Here is a 16152-nt window from a genome sequence, read left to right on the forward strand (position 1 = left end):
GCCTGAGAACGTTCGCAGAATGCTATTGGTGTTTTTTGTGATCTATCCAAAGCATTCGATTGTGTATAAAACCTTGCTTCTTAAACTAGCCCATTATGGTATCAAAACCGTTGCACTAAATTTGGTTGCCTCTTATCTCAGTGACAGAACCCAAAGGGTTTGCATAAAAGACATCGCAGTGGTCGGCTACGTCAATGGGTGTCCCACAGGGTTCAATCTTGGGTCCCTTTCTATTTTTGGTGTATATAAATGATCTACCACACCATGTCAGTGAAACCTGTGACATTGTACTGTTTGCAGATGATACATCTCTAATTTTTAAAACTGATAGAGGTAGAGACAACTCTGACGATGTAAGCCGTGCTATGTCGCATGTGTCGCACTGGTTTACTGTCAATAATTTACTTTTAAATGCAAAAAAAACTAAGTGTGTGGAATTTATTTTACCAAATGTAAAGAAAGTTAATAAAAATATAATAATAAATGGAGAATCACTAAAAATGGAAGATTCCACAGTTTTTCTGGGCATGACCTTGGATTGTAAGCTTCAGTGGGGTACCCATATAGATACACTAGCAGGTAAACTAAGCTCGGCTGCCTACGCCGTCAGGAAAATTAGACAGATTACTGACGTAGAAACAGCAAGACTGTTTACTTCGCGTACTTTCATAGTGTGATGTCTTACGGGATCTTATTGTGGGGCAAAGCTGCTGATATTGAAACTATATTCATATTGCAGAAAAGAGCTGTACGGTCAATATATAAACTTAAGTCACGTGAATCCCTCCGTGAAAAATTTAAAGAAATTGGTATACTTACTGTAGCCTCACAATATATTTATAACAATATAGTATTTGTAAGACAACATATTAGTCTTTATAAACAAAAAGTGTATATAAACAGTCGACTTACAAGAAATGGTCATAAATTAGTGACATCTGCATATCGTCTGCGAAAGGTGCAGAAGTCATTTGTGGGATTGAGTATACGCTTTTATAATATGATTCCTAAGGTAATTTTGGACCTACCAATGCATAAGTTTAAAGAATGTGTTAAAACACATTTATTACAGCGAGGTTATTATACAATTGATGAGTTTCTTAATGACAAGGTTGCTTGGAAACATCCGCCTCCGCTTTCATCTCTCACAAGATAGAAAAATGAATGTTAAAATGTAAAATGTAAATTTTTGATGTTGGAAAAGAGCAACTGCTGAGTTTCTTGCCGGCTTCTTCTCGGTAGAATCTGCCTTCCGAACCGGTGGTAGAGTCACTACACACGGACAGACTTGACGTTTCAAAAGTGCTTGTATTAGGCCTACTTGAAATAAATGAATTTTGAATTTTGAATTTTGAATTTCATTTGTAATTGTATTATTTCCCTAATTAATTTAAAATGACATTATTACTTATTTCTGATTATTGTATTTTTATTCTTTAAATTGTAATGTAATTTATATTTTTATTTTTTTATTTGTAAAAACATTTGCACACTGTCTGTGACAGTCGATTGTGAAGGGTCTGTTTAATGAAATGTGTTCTTGTTATGTACTCACAATTTGGCAAATAAATAAATATTATTATTATTATTATTACTAACGTCCATCAGCCCATTCCCACTTCAGCTTAGCAACTCGCTGAGCTATGTCGTTAACTCTGGTTCTTCTACGGATCAAATCAGAAATGAAGCATTTCTGATTTGATCACGTAGAGATACTCCCAACATTGCTCTTTCCATCGCCCGCTGAGTGATTCTGAGCCTTCTTATGAGGCCCATAGTAAGTAATATAAAAATATGCAAAACAACTAACACTTGATGCCAATAACTGTGGTCACTATAATATATTTAACTAAACTATATTACTATATTGAAATAAAACAGTAAGAAATATGTTTGTAACGGTTTTTATTGATACAACTACCTATTTGTTACAGTATTTTGTCGTACGGGAAACTAGGAAGCGACGGAGTGGGTATATCCAATAGTTCATACTAATAATATTATAAATTTATAAAATATGGGGCGTACGAAGTCATTATTACACCAAAAAATACGACTGAACTACGGAAAAAACGAAAATTTTGACTATTAAATATCACTTTAACGATTATATATTTTGAATAATAGTTACCCAATTAATTGCATTATTGAATCGAATATTCATACACCCCATTAAATATATACCATTAAATAACCGATTACAGATAATAATAATAATTTAACACATATATTCGAGCCGTTAGCTCAATCAAAATCCTGTAAATACGCCTATATATTACAATAAATCGCATCGTAAAAGGTCGTGCAATAACATCACATATCATATGTATACTTGGATGGGTTCTTTTGGTCTAAATTCTAGCCTACGATACAAAATATATAGACTACGTTTTGTTTTACGTTAAACAAGATTTAATGGGGGGCCTTATGCTTTATAACGGCAGTGTACTATTCAACGGGTAAACTAAACGAATAAGGTTTACCAATTTTATTTCATTTGTATTTTGTATTTCTACGATATAAATACTGTAGTCGATTTAAATTCAGAATAGTTTACATAACATAGTAATGGTATCAAAGTTATCATTTATGAATATGTAACCAATTAATTGGTTAATAGTTTATCGTAACACAAGTTAATTCAATTAATTGTGATACCTACCTAATTTCAGTGATTTTCTATTAAATATTTTATTTGGTTTTTATTAAAAAGACCCCTTTGAAATGTGGTTATTATCTACGGTTACAATATTGTTTTAAAACACAGCTACGATGGCAATGTATATTAATCTATATTACATGCTTAGGTACAATGATTTCTAATGTATACATTTTATATACAAAGCTGTTTAATATATATTGATACATGTACAAAACATACTATAAAAAGGCGACGTATTTTCAATACGTATTTACCGGGAACAATCTTATTCCAATACAATAAGATACTTATTATATATAAAAAGGTATACATTCGAAAAAGTTACGTTTTATAAATCGATCACCCATCCATTTCACAGCAACAATCAATGTCGCTTGACATGTCAAAAAGGATATAAATTAAACAGCTTATGCAACTTACACACGTCAGTTAATATGGCATTTGCAAGGTAGTCCTGTGGGCACTTGGTGTGGTGATCTATAGATCATTAATAATCTTATAGATCCTCTTAATCTAATTATATATCGACATGTCTGTGTGTTTTGTACAACGCGCGGAATAACAGTGAGCCCATGTATATTTTGTCATGTGGTTTTACTTCGAATTTGCAAAAGAAATGACAAAAAAATAAATATTTTACATTCGTCTGAAATATTAAAAAAACATATATTTTCACGATTTTAGATTCAACAGTTATAATGGAAACAGATGCATCGTAAAATACAAAGATATCTTCGATTTATGATTGATTTGATTAAAATAAAATAACATCAAAAATATTAATGTACATAAGTATTGTATAAAACTAAACTTATTCTACTTAATTTTTTTAGTTCTATATGGGCCACTTTTTATAAATGATACGTATTTTATTAAAATAATTTTAATCAAACTATTTTCATATATATTAAAAATATTGTCAAAGTAATACTTTTATTTCCAAAAACTGATGCCATTTTACCGACAATAATATGATATAACATACAACTATTTACACTTAGTAAGTAATAATTAATAATTTGTTACTCAAAATATGCAGGTTCTTTACACAAGTGATCACATAATTTTTAATCTTACGTATGGAATATTAAAATTAAACAAGATTTTCTTTATAATACTAACAATTAATTATTAGGTACTTACAAAAAAAAATGACAAGGTAACAAATTACAAAATATACAGTATTAGTATGGTATTCGATTGGACAATGACGCGATTTTTTATATAAAACAAAAAAATGCCGAATCAATTTAAAAAAAATAAACTTTCCGAAAATATTTGTCGATTTTTGGAAAAAAAAATGCGCGTTTTCGTCAAGTTTTGTTAATCGGTGACGTCATATCGGTCGCAATGGTACAACGGTTCGCATCGCGCGGTCCTCAGTTCGATTTGTCTTACGCCATGGTGGTAGGTCAACCGCCATTACTGGGTGTGTCCTGCGGGGGAAACGAAAGGTAGATCTTATTGATAAAATATCTTAGCTGTCTTCTGTCCCACACCTTTAAATTCTACACCCCTCCCAGTTGGACCTATGAGAGAGGGAGGCCTCAAACCATTAGTTATTAGTTTAAAGATAATTATAACTGCCTATTACTTCTTTACTAAAGTAATTTTAATACTGATTATGTTGTAAGTTTTTGTACAAGCAAATTATTATTTTCACCTCATTGATTTAAATTAATAGATGACAGCGACCCTGCTTTCTGAGTCCTAGGCCGTGGGTTCGATTCCCACAATCGGTATTGATCGGTTAATGTTCTAGTATTTTGTTTAAATAATATTAGTAGAAAAAAACCCGCTCTTCTCATGTCGCCTCAGCCTACTATATATATCCCAGTTGACAGTTACCAATGCATGTTCTAATTCAAGTAAAGATTCTTATGTTTTTGATGATCTTGTGTTAAGTGTAGCTATATTAAATTTATTTTTACTTCTTTGTTTTAAAATTACAGAGTGTTTTATGTGGAGTTTTTGGTTCTCTCCGAGCTTTTGGGGGTATCAGTCTTTCAAGTAACTAAAAGTTTTATAAAGTAACTTTAGATTAGGATAACTTTCATATTCTTATTTTTTGTAAGATTGTTCAATAAAGGCTATCAATATTATTGGCAGACAAAATCATACCTGTAACGACTGCTCCACGGCTTTGGGGAAAATCTCCTCCGTCGTTTGATAATCTGAAACTAATAACTTTTTTATTCCACAACTGATCCAAAACACCTATTAATATCCTCATCTTGATCCTATGAAATCTTAGTTATCCGGCCCTCAGTGTAACGGATGAGACGTCAGCCAGCGCGTCAATCACAGATTAAAGATAGACAATTTAAAAGTGCCGCCATTTCTGTCCGGTAAGTCAAGCCAAATGCCGTCATTGTTGGTGCTAATAATATATGGTTATATCTGTTTTAATTTATGTACTCCTGCATTTAATTTTTACACTATATTGGGGCCATATAAGTATTACGTGAGCAGATATTTTGCACTTATTTACCCACTCCTTCCCCTCGTCAGGGCTAAGAATTGTGAGATTTAATCGAATGTAAATAAGATCGATTTTAGTCTGACATTCAAGCATTTCCATATAGTATTGCAATGCTGTATTCCTGTCTGGAGGGCGTGGGTGCCGGTGTAATTACAGGCACATGAGTTTTAACGCGTACGCCTCGTCGGCGCGTTGCAGGACGGGTCACTTGCATACTCGGCCCATTTACCACAAGTTGGATCTAGTCGATGCCATGAGCGGGATTCCCTATCTCCAGGGGGCAGGAACAGTAAGGACGCAGAGCGTATGCGTACAGCGGGAAACATGCGTAAAATAATATGGGTTGTCGTACGGACAATAGAGACAAGACAATTATCATGATAAGTGACATTGACAGTTGGCAGTGTTCGTTATAGTTCAGAACCAGGGGTTTTTCGAGGCGGTTACAATTTTGAACATTAATTATGAACAATTCCGGGTGCAAAGACATTATTAATTATTAAATACACCTTTTGACGGGTAACTATAGTGCAGTATGCACGGGGTAAGCTCCAGTACGAGTAATAAATACTTTTACATGAGATTTTCTGCATTTTATATCATCTGCATACCCTGTGTATACCCTGTATGCAGGCCACTGTGACGCTATATATATATATATATATATATATATATACAAATTGTAGGGTAGGCAGTGCTTTTGTGCATGTACGAAGTGCACGTAGCAGGACGGGTTGTTGGCCCGCCCCGTGGACAGGCGCACGCACCGCGGCGGTGTCGCAGCGCGTCGACGCGGTCCCGCAGCGCCGCCAGCTCGGCCCGCAGCGCGCGCCGCTCGCTGTCGAGCGCGGGCAGCGCCGCCAGCAGCGCGCCCAGCGCCGCCTGCACGCCGCACACGCCGCCCACCAGCCGCGCCGCCAGCCGCGCCGCGCCCGCCTCGCCCGCGCCGTCTGCGCGTGTCAAATAAATAAGGAAATAGGGAAATATAGCACTTTATCTATGATAAACCCGATGATTATATTAAATATATCAACAAATCATAGTTTGTATACTCATTGATAGTGTATTGAAAATAGAATAATGGCCTTTAGTAGACTGTCAAAGAAAAATATAGGATCTATGGCGGGAGACGCGAGTTTGACGAGATTGGCGGGAAAGAAAAGTTAGCACGGATTTAAAAATGAATTAATTGAGAAAAGGAGATTAAGTAAAGTATTGTGGATAGAACGTTACAAATTGGGTTGAGATGATTTATAATGGAAACGATACACTTAACGAAATATTGTTGTGGCGAAACAAGTCGTATGTACTGGTGATGGAGTTGTTAAAAGTTGTCGGTACTATGGTTGTACCTGATGTTGCATCAGATAAGTATATCTCATCCTTTGGCTTATTTAGGTATCATATATGGAGCCCTAGCATAACTTTATACCGACAGTTTATGTAGCAGAGGTTGCTCTACACAAACAACTTGTTCCAAAAGTCCTGATGTTATAAGTGATAATAGTAGTTATGTTTGACCTGTCTTAAAATATGTCTTGTATCAAAGGGCCTAGCGTTATTACATATGACATGTTGTAATTGTGTTTATAAGTTGTTATAATTGATTGAATAAAAAAGCAACGGTAGAGTTTCTTGCCAGTGGTCTTCTCTGCCGAAGACAGCATTCCGAACTGGTAGTAGAGTCATTTGAAGGTAACAAGTAATATGAATTATAGAGAAGCCTAATATACAGTATTAGAGTCAGTCCAGTTGTTTTATTTCACTCCTTGGGAAGTCAGGTCCTAGTCAAGAGCAGGCTCTAAAGCAGGTTGGTGGGCTTTAATGATGTCTTTTATAAAATGAATACTTTAATATAAGAAACTAGGTATTTAGCTTCAATAATACTGTTAATTAATGAAAGATCTAAGTGCCATCCTGAACATTGTGGGTATTGAAGTGAATATCTGAATACCTGAGCCTTCCATACTTTATATTTTTTTAGCACGCGCACCACGAGTTGAGCCCCGCCCACCCACTATACACGCCCTCGAGAACGTTGTGCTCTCAGGGTCGCTCTTAAGTTGCTATGATATTCTTATAACTATTTGTTCTCGCTCTTGTTGTCCGAATCCTAAAGTTGCCTGGCGGAGATCGCTTCTAAGCGATAGGGCCGCCTTTCGTATTCTACTCCAGTGTTTGCGTTTATCACTATTCGTTCATTTATTTTCCTAACTGTGTAGTGATGTAGAAATAAAAAAAAAAATTGTAGATTTGATGAAACATAGGTTTAAAATAAACACGCACCTTTCGTAACATCAGGAAGGACCTACCCTCTGTGTCACAGGTTTTCCTTCCGCAGAGGTTAGGACATTAATGTAAATTTTATTGAAGACGATGTTTCCTTCACCTTTAACGCAAGTGATACTAAATTGCAGAAATTAAAGACGCACACACTCTCGAATAGTTAGTTACGTGAATTTTAGTTACGTGGCAGTGTTTTTGCACTTTCCAACCATGAACTAAAAGTGTAATTATGCTATGGACAATTGGAATTTTTTGTTTTTAAATGCAAATGTATATTTTACAACGGAAGTATTTATTGCTATGACTTTATATGTTAATATAAAGAATAAATATAAGAAGTAATAAATAATCATTCTTCTTATATTTATTTCTTATACTCAATAAGATTCATCAATTCAAAGAATTAAAAAATATTAAAACTTGGAAGCTTTTTTTCTAAGATTATTTTTGTTTATAACAGTGTCCTTTTCCAGCTATCCGTTTTTAAAAGAATTATTCGTGAATGCTATTTTGAAATGAAATCAAATAGTGAATAAAACGTAAACGATATCAATTTCTTGAAAAAAAAAAATACAGCTTCACCGAAACCTACACCAAACTTGTGTATTTCTCATACTAAGTCCATACAAGACAGTCTAATGGATCTGTAGAACTCTGTTTTATGCTCCCATTAATGCATATTAATCTAATGCATTAATGGGAGCATAAAACTAAAACTAATCTAATGAAAAGAATGGTTGGAACGCTTCAGGTTATGACACAGCATATCAGACGTTATAAAAATTAAAGAGACCAGAATTCACAAAAACACTTGGAGTTTTGTTATTTCTTTTTTAATTTAATTCGCATGTTGACCTTAATCCTTAGTGTTCTTCAAAGATTAGTTGACATTGTTGGTCATTGAGCACAACAAGAATGGTGACTTAGAGATCATAACGAGTTAAATTTGCCCTCTAGGTAACTGGGCTTGCTCAAATTCAAGACCTTAGAAACGTCGTTGTATATATTTTGGATTCCCAAGCCGTAGCACTTAGCCTATGGCTCACCCAGCAGCGAGTCGATGCCGGGCTCGCTGGCCGACAGGTCCACCAGCAGCTCGTACGCCGCGTCGGAGTCGCCGGCCTCCGCCGGGCCGCCCAGACGGTCCTCACTCGGCTGCTCGGCTGCCTCTGGAGGTGGCAACATCGTCAGCCACGAGACGTCAATATACCAAGCTCCCAGAGACTGCGCTGTGAGGCGCGAGTCTGGCTGATAGGAGGAGTAAAACCGAAGTCCAAATAGCCGACCGAGTGTGGATGGGTAGATTTCACACGCAATTGAAAACATCGTTGAAAACTGTCAAGACGTGAAGGAAGATATTTTATTGCTTGAACCGCAGATAGCCCCGAAAAGTTAGTGGAACGTGCGGGCGTCGAAGGGTCCTCCAGCGAAGGAGGCCAAGGCTTATTCATCATGATCAACCAGGATGAGAAGGGTATCGGTCCTGGCAAAGTGCAGACTGATAGAGTTCACGCGCTTCGAAGGACAATGTGGAAATGAAATTTTATATTTGCGCACAAAATTGCTTCCAAAAATATATTTAACAAAAACAAAATTATCAGAAAGCATGTGGACAAATAGGGTTCCCCTGGTTTTCAGGGGGACCCTGTGTGCTCACAGCCGTGTTTGCGATGGCTTCACCCATGCCAAAAGCTAATAGGGCGGCGGTGCACTCACCCCCGGGCGCCGGGCGCGGGCGGCGGCAAGAGTCGCAGCGGCCGCTGCGCGCCGCCACCGCGCTGGCCTCGCTGAGCGCCAGGGCTCCGCTGAGCGCCTCCGTGAGCTGGTTGGCTGCAACACACGGCTCCGTTCGTACACTCATATCGTTACAATCGACGGACAACGCTGACCAGATTCATCTCTATAGAATAAGCCTTCCGAACCACTGGTAGAGTCACTGACGTTTCAAAAGTGCGTGTGTCACCCAGTGTACTCACCCTGCGCCTGCGCCGCCAGCAACAGCTGATGAATGTCGGGCGACGCGTCGGTATCGCTCGGCGGCAGCCCACCGCAGATATCTGGTGGAAATAGTCAGGTTAAGGACTGGGCGAGTTTTTTTTTCATAACGACAGTTGACGGACCAAACAGTTGCCCCAACTGATTAATTGAAATAAAACATCTCACAGTTGTTGTTTGTCATATTGGAAAAAATCATCTACGGATTGCAAATGTTTCCCTCGCGTCTATCCTGTATACACAGTACACAGGCAGCGGTGGCAGCACTCACCCACTTGGCCCAGCGTGTCGGCCACGGCCAGCTCGGCCAGGTGCGCGTAGCAGTGCGGCGGCACGCCCAGCAACTCCGCCACCACCGCGCTCTTGGCCCGCAGCGCGCCGCCGATGGCCTCGTCCAGGCGCCGCAACCGCTCTGCGGACACGTTCGCATTGGTTACCGTGCGCGCGCACCGTCACAAAAAACCGACACCATGAACATTTTAATTTTTCTAAAGAAGGTTTGACAGTTGACTTTCAATAATTCAAACAATGTCTTTTCTATTGTTATAAATTACGGAGGTCGGAGGTTATGCGGGACTCTGAAGGGATATACCCAAACTAAAAACCACCACGGCGTGACCCTCCTGTCGGCTCTGTTAGAAGCCCGGGGAACCCGTTGCATACTTCCCGGACGAAGCGTTAATGCCTACATGTTAACATAATTGTAAGGGGATAGTGATAACTTCGTTCGCCAACTTAAACCTAGAGCTACGAGGTTTTCAAACGCGCTCTGGTCTAAGAGCCCACAACAAACTTAACAGGGTAATTTTTTTGTTTATTATCACCATCTTACAGTAAAAAGTGGTATTCTTATTCAAAGTTAACAATTAGTCATTGCAAAGTCAACATCTCCCAAGGATGCTCCGGTGTCGGTGCGAAACGTGCGTAGAGTACATTGTCAGGTAAAAAGATTGAACAAATTCTGAATACCATCGGCCAGATTATCCTGCAGAGTTGAATATTATGGAATTCCGCAAAGTAACGCCTACTTCTATCCAATATATGAAAGCTAAAGACATAGATTCGATGTATAAAGTTTCACAAAACATTTGCAAGATATGAAGTCTTTGGGAGATGTTCTCGAATGCATCGGACACATAGTAATTATTTGTACAGTGGAATATCCCGTCTGCTGATGCGATTTGTGAATATGTAAGATTATTTTGCTAAGCAAAATACTTGCACGAAACAAATTTTTAATTTACTTTCTCAATCAAGGTAGGCTCAGAACATCCGCAAGCGATGTCGTTTTATTTTGTTTTTTATTCGCAATTATGCGTCGCGAATGAGAACTCAGTCGAGCAAAATTGTAAAATTTTTTGAAGGTATCAAAAATAATAGACAGTCACCTCGGCTAAGGAGGCGAGAGTTAGAACTCTAAAATTTAAGAGCTCGCTAGCTGCGCCCTTCAGAGCTACTCACAGTGAACAAGTCGTTCGGTTACTCTGTAAGAACGCGAAGGAAGAACGATAGATCCAAAAGGAGCCTATGAAACCAACACCATCGCATTTATAACGCGAGTTGGGATCCGGCCGGCGCGCTCGCTCGTTTCGTTCTCGTACCTCTGTGCGAGAAGGCGCGCTGCGTGAGTGCGGCGCCGGGCGGCGCGCGCACGTGCACGGCCGCGCTGGGCTGCAGCGCCGGCGCCGCGTCGCCGCCGTGCGTGCTGATGCGGCCCACGGTGGCGCCCGCCGGCCTGCGAACCACGCCGCCCACAGGTTATACACTGCGACTAGATTATTTAATGCTATTTTGGACCTACCGATGCATAAGTTTTGATAATGTTTTAAAACACATTTCTCACGGCGAGGTTATTATACAATTGATGAAATCCTCAATGACAAGGTTGCTTGAAAGCATCCGGCTCCGCTTTCATCTCTCACGAGATAGAAAAATGAATTTTAAAATGATATTGGAAAAGGGCAATGAGATGATATACATATATTAAAGAACCGAAAACAAAATTTTATAATGGTTAAGTCATTTTGATCCGTTTTTCAATTATTTTCAATCATTGTGTTATCAATTCCATCTCCATCATGAGTTTCACAATTTATAAATGTAACCAATATTTCATGGAGCACTGGCACCAATGAGTGATAGTCTATTACACTACACGGTCAGCTGATGCGAACCAAAGGCGCCGCCATATTGGCCTCGGCTGCTCTACGAGCGCCTGTCACTTTATCCCTACTTCGCGGTCGACCGTCACGGGACACTGCTACACACAGTCGAAAAAGACTGAAATGATGTAATAAAAGTGTGAAACTTTTATTACATCATTTCAGTCGTTTAACAAATATAAAAACAGAACTTAAAATAAAACAAAATAGAAATGTACGAGACATTAATGATGCACATAGCTGTACCAATACATTGCTGCAGAAATTTTCTGTATTGCGTTAGTATAAATTTACCCCATTCGAAAAATTTATGCTCAAAAAAACCAGCACGTCTTGTGTTTGCTCGTTAATACAGACGCGTCGGTTTGAAATGGGCTTTGACATCACACGTTACAAACTCGTTGTAGTTTTTTTATATAAGATGTAATGGCGAATAAAGCATTTAACACGTGTGTTTCTGCTCTCAGTCTTAGAGCAGGACACTGGTTTTATTTTCTTAGAGTTGATAAGCTCTATCTAGACAGACGACCTCAAACAAGTCACTGGCCGGAGGAAGTGTAAAAATAGCTACTAGGAGTCCACTAGGAGCTGGGAGGATTACACAACCCGCAAGACGGCACCGCAACTCACTTGTGCTTGTCGTCGCCGTCCTCCAGCGGGTCGGGCGGCGGGCGCTTGTCTCGCTCGGCGCTCGTGTCGTCCTGCTCCGGCATCGCAGTCTCTCGCTCGCTCTCGCACGGCTCCTCGGGCGCCGCACTTGACGTCGTCGACTTCTCGGACGCGTCCGACGGGTTGCGCGAAACGTTGATACCTTCAATACATTTTAAATTAGCTATTTATGCAACTGTTACGTTATTTTACTCGAGCGCAACTTTTTGATACAATGCTTAACGCGTATAATCTTTAACTGGGAAGGGTTTACTGAGTAAAGGTCACTAAATGTATTAGTAAAATAAGTTTGCTTTTTGTATATAAGAATAGAATAAAATAGAGTATATTTCAATATTTAAGATTAACAAGAACAACACATACTGACTTACATACGGAGTAACTTATAATTTATTACTTATTTATTATTCGTTTTAAGTCTATATTAATGTACTGTAGTGCTGGGATACAACGCAGGTATTCTGTCAGTACATAGTTAAATACAACACAAACTTTTTTAACTAATACACTGTGGTCTGCAGACCCTAGAATTATGCTCTCTGGGCGTGGATACACAATTAAGAGATTCATTCGCTTGCTATCTAACCTCTAGCCTTTTCGTAACACATGTTTCATAGACTTTAAGTCCTCGTTATGGATCCTCATTAACAGCAGTTTCCCTGACAGATTTTGCTCACAGTGGCCACGTCCAACTACGCGGGAGATATTACAGTGTGTGGGCAAATACAGGTCATTCTCTTTTGCCTCAATCTTATATTCCGAAGGCACCCGGTGCCATAGTGTCTATACCCTAATACGGTGTGTCTGTCACTCACCGGAGTCATCCGTGGATCTAGTGTGCTGGTGCGACGGTGTCAGAATAGGTTTCGACTCAGCGAGCCGCGCCAGGGGAGACTCTTGTATATGTTTCACCCAGCTGTTGATCACAATAACAAACAATTTTATTCAAATTCAACACCTTTTTTCATTACCCAGTATAAGTGATGCCTCCACTACAATATTACCTGCTGATGAATGAGGGTGTAGTCTAAGATGGTAGCGGGCTAACCTGTTAGGGGTACGGCAGTTCTAATAAACCTATACCCCTCAATGGTTTTGCGTGGAATCTTACCAGCTATCTAATGACAAGGCAGTTTTTTTGCCAGTAGGGTGGTAATTAGCCAAGTTAGGCCTCCTGCCAGAACAGACCTCAGAAAAAATTTAGAAACTATACATGGAGGTTGACGGAACTGAACACCCAAATTGAACTTTTGCGGCAGGATCGCTTAGTAGGGACCAAAATAAGATATTCCGTGTCTTGGGGATCGGTCTCTTCCCACATTTGTAGCGAAGTTAATGAAGAAAATACATATTTTTGGGTTTCACTTTCTCATAACCAACATTCTGCATCCATGATAAACAAGAACAACATCAAGTGTGATTGAATGCGTAAGTGTGCGTGTGGACGTGTGTGTGGTTTGGTGCGTGCTAGTTTCGAGCACGTGGACGCAAAATATCAACTCAAGTAAGTTGCTCGCTCGCTCGCTCGTTTCGTGTCGGAGATATCAACAAGCTTTACTCACGTGACGTATTCGTTGGCGGTGTTGGAGGACAGCTCGTGCATTTGGATGCCGTTGATGTTCATCAGGAAGAACGTGTTGCGCACCGCGGCGTTCGGCCGGAACAGCACCTTGTCCCTTTAAAATTTATTCACATCAGGTAGGCTTACTCTATAAGTCTGTTTTTAGCGATTGTAACGCTGGTTCGGAGGCAGATTCCACCGAGAAGAAGCCGGTAAGAAACTCAGCAATTGCTTTAATAACATCAACAATTTACATATTTATAACTTTAATTTTTCTATCTTGTGGGAGATTAAAGGGCAGCCGGATGCTTCTAAAGTAAATTAACCCACCACAGGGCACGGGTCTCCTCTCAGAATGAAAGACCGTATCTCCCACGCTGGGCTAGTGCAGATTGATAGACTTCACGTCTTTGGGAACAACACAGATTTCCTCACGATGTTTTCTTGCAACGTAAAAGTGATTTAAAACGTAAGTATAACTTGGAAAGTGTGAGGGGGGCCCTCAGCAAGTTTGGACTAGCCAGACTGACTGTAGATGGGCACATGGCCGGGCCAGATACGCACCACTTGATGAGCGGCGACAGCAGCGCCGCATTGGACAGCTGCGCCAGCGGCCGCAGCACGAACTTGTCGCCCTCGCGCTGCAGCAGCACCAGGCTGTCGTCCAGCAGCAGCGCCTGCAACGCACACGCACACGTCAGCGCGCACACGCACGCACACACACGCACACACATGCGTCATGCACGCACACACTCGCGGACAATCGGACTGCACGTGATTAACTAAACAAAGCTTAAAGTACCGACGAGAGGGACAACGAGACAAGCACACTTTATTGCAGCACGTTATCTATCACAGTAGCATATTTAGATTTCATTATTTCTTACTTTCCATCCCCAATACAATGTCTTAACTTATGTTTCGAAATTCATAATTTAAAAAAATGGCTGCGCCCAAACTGGGTGTATATACGTTACAAAATATAATTAGATTTATTGTAAATATTGTATTATAAATGTAACATTATTTATTGTGTTGAATAAATTGAAATTGAGCTTTATTTACGATATTCAATTTACATGTTTCAATTAATGTAATTGGCTTATGGCCGTTCTAAGTTATTATAAATTAATCATAACAACCGATAGACGTACATTGCTGGATACTGGTATTAAAGAGCGCTTCGCGGTGTTGTCCAGCATGTCATCAGTACTACTCATCATCATCATCATCACTTCAACAGATTGAAGTCCAATGCTGGACATACGTCCTTTGTAGGAAGTTCCAAAATCCACGATACTGCGACTCGTTTAATGTGGCCTAGCAATGCTACTAGTGAAAGTTAAGCCAACATCTGTCAGTCCCCTGTGCTACATGACCCATGAAACTTTATTTTCAATGAGTATCCCCAAATCCAAAGACTCCAACGCAAAAGTGGTGTCCCAGAGAACTTAACCTTGGCACGTGCTTTCAATGATCCGATACTCACGAGAACGCTTATTTTCTTAGTGTCAGTCCTCAGAGATAACTCCCCTTCGTGCCTGAGCGAGTGCGTCGTGAGGTCCAACCTCCGCAACTCTTCAAACTCCCCTCCGCTGCCTCCCACTCCACCCGGGATGCGAACTTCTAGCTTGCTCTGTATTGAGCGTAACCTGCGAAAAAAGTAAATTTTTGGTTTTACTCGAATTAAGTTATTCTGTTAAGTTGAAAAATTTTCAAACGTTTCGGCCTTCTAAACAATTTTTGACATATCTGAGGGACACATTCCAAAAACAAAACCACGCTAAAACAAAATATGAGGGAATATTTCTACCTGTTAGTGGTCGTCTCATGTATAATCCAATAAATCGACCTTGAGAAAATATTACATTTGATTGCTAGTCCTATTCTAGGATAGCCCATCTCTCACGTGGAATCATTTGCTAATTTAATAATAAATCAAACACTATGCTTAAACAACTAGCAATACGCTGAAATACTATAATTTCCGCAGTTTCGTTACCTATGCTCGTTCTCCGCAGTGCGGATGGCCGTGTCCACGCTGTGCAGAACCTCCTTGGCAACCGTCAGCGCCTTCTTCAACTGAGCCACGTCGTCAACACTCTCGCTCTCCTCATTCTCGCACAAGTCCTCTGCGACTGTCTTCAGTATGCTCTCCAGTAGAAGCTGGTATTTCGTTAGCCTGAAATAACATTTGCTGAATTAAGATAATGGTTCTGCTAAAAGTGGTCACGTCCAGAGAAGAAACAAGGATTTGAATTAGAATCAATCAGAAAAACTGTTGAAATTACCAAGGCAAGTACTGCAGAAGGATTTACGGCACGCAATCTTAAGA

At 39.7% G+C, this 16152-nt stretch overlaps 1 protein-coding gene across 1 annotated transcript in view; it reads right to left on the reverse strand.

The window, feature by feature from the left end:
* Positions 1-3782: 3782 nt before the first annotated feature.
* LOC120634831 overlaps positions 3783-16152 on the reverse strand; it is a 212750-nt gene continuing 200380 nt past the window's right edge. Inside the window, exons 27-40 of the mRNA XM_039905658.1 lie at positions 15820-15999; positions 15307-15469; positions 14382-14494; positions 13819-13932; positions 13072-13172; positions 12218-12398; positions 11027-11160; positions 9697-9837; positions 9407-9487; positions 9147-9260; positions 8477-8599; positions 5912-6094; positions 4784-4842; positions 3783-4098 (exon numbers count right to left, since the gene is read on the reverse strand). Coding sequence (XP_039761592.1) covers positions 4075-4098; positions 4784-4842; positions 5912-6094; positions 8477-8599; positions 9147-9260; positions 9407-9487; positions 9697-9837; positions 11027-11160; positions 12218-12398; positions 13072-13172; positions 13819-13932; positions 14382-14494; positions 15307-15469; positions 15820-15999 — 1711 coding nt within the window. The 3' untranslated portion in view covers positions 3783-4074. The remainder of the gene's footprint in view (positions 4099-4783; positions 4843-5911; positions 6095-8476; positions 8600-9146; positions 9261-9406; positions 9488-9696; positions 9838-11026; positions 11161-12217; positions 12399-13071; positions 13173-13818; positions 13933-14381; positions 14495-15306; positions 15470-15819; positions 16000-16152) is intronic.

This window comes from Pararge aegeria, chromosome 25, assembly GCF_905163445.1.
Source record: "Pararge aegeria chromosome 25, ilParAegt1.1, whole genome shotgun sequence".
Taxonomy (NCBI): Eukaryota; Metazoa; Arthropoda; class Insecta; order Lepidoptera; family Nymphalidae; genus Pararge; species Pararge aegeria.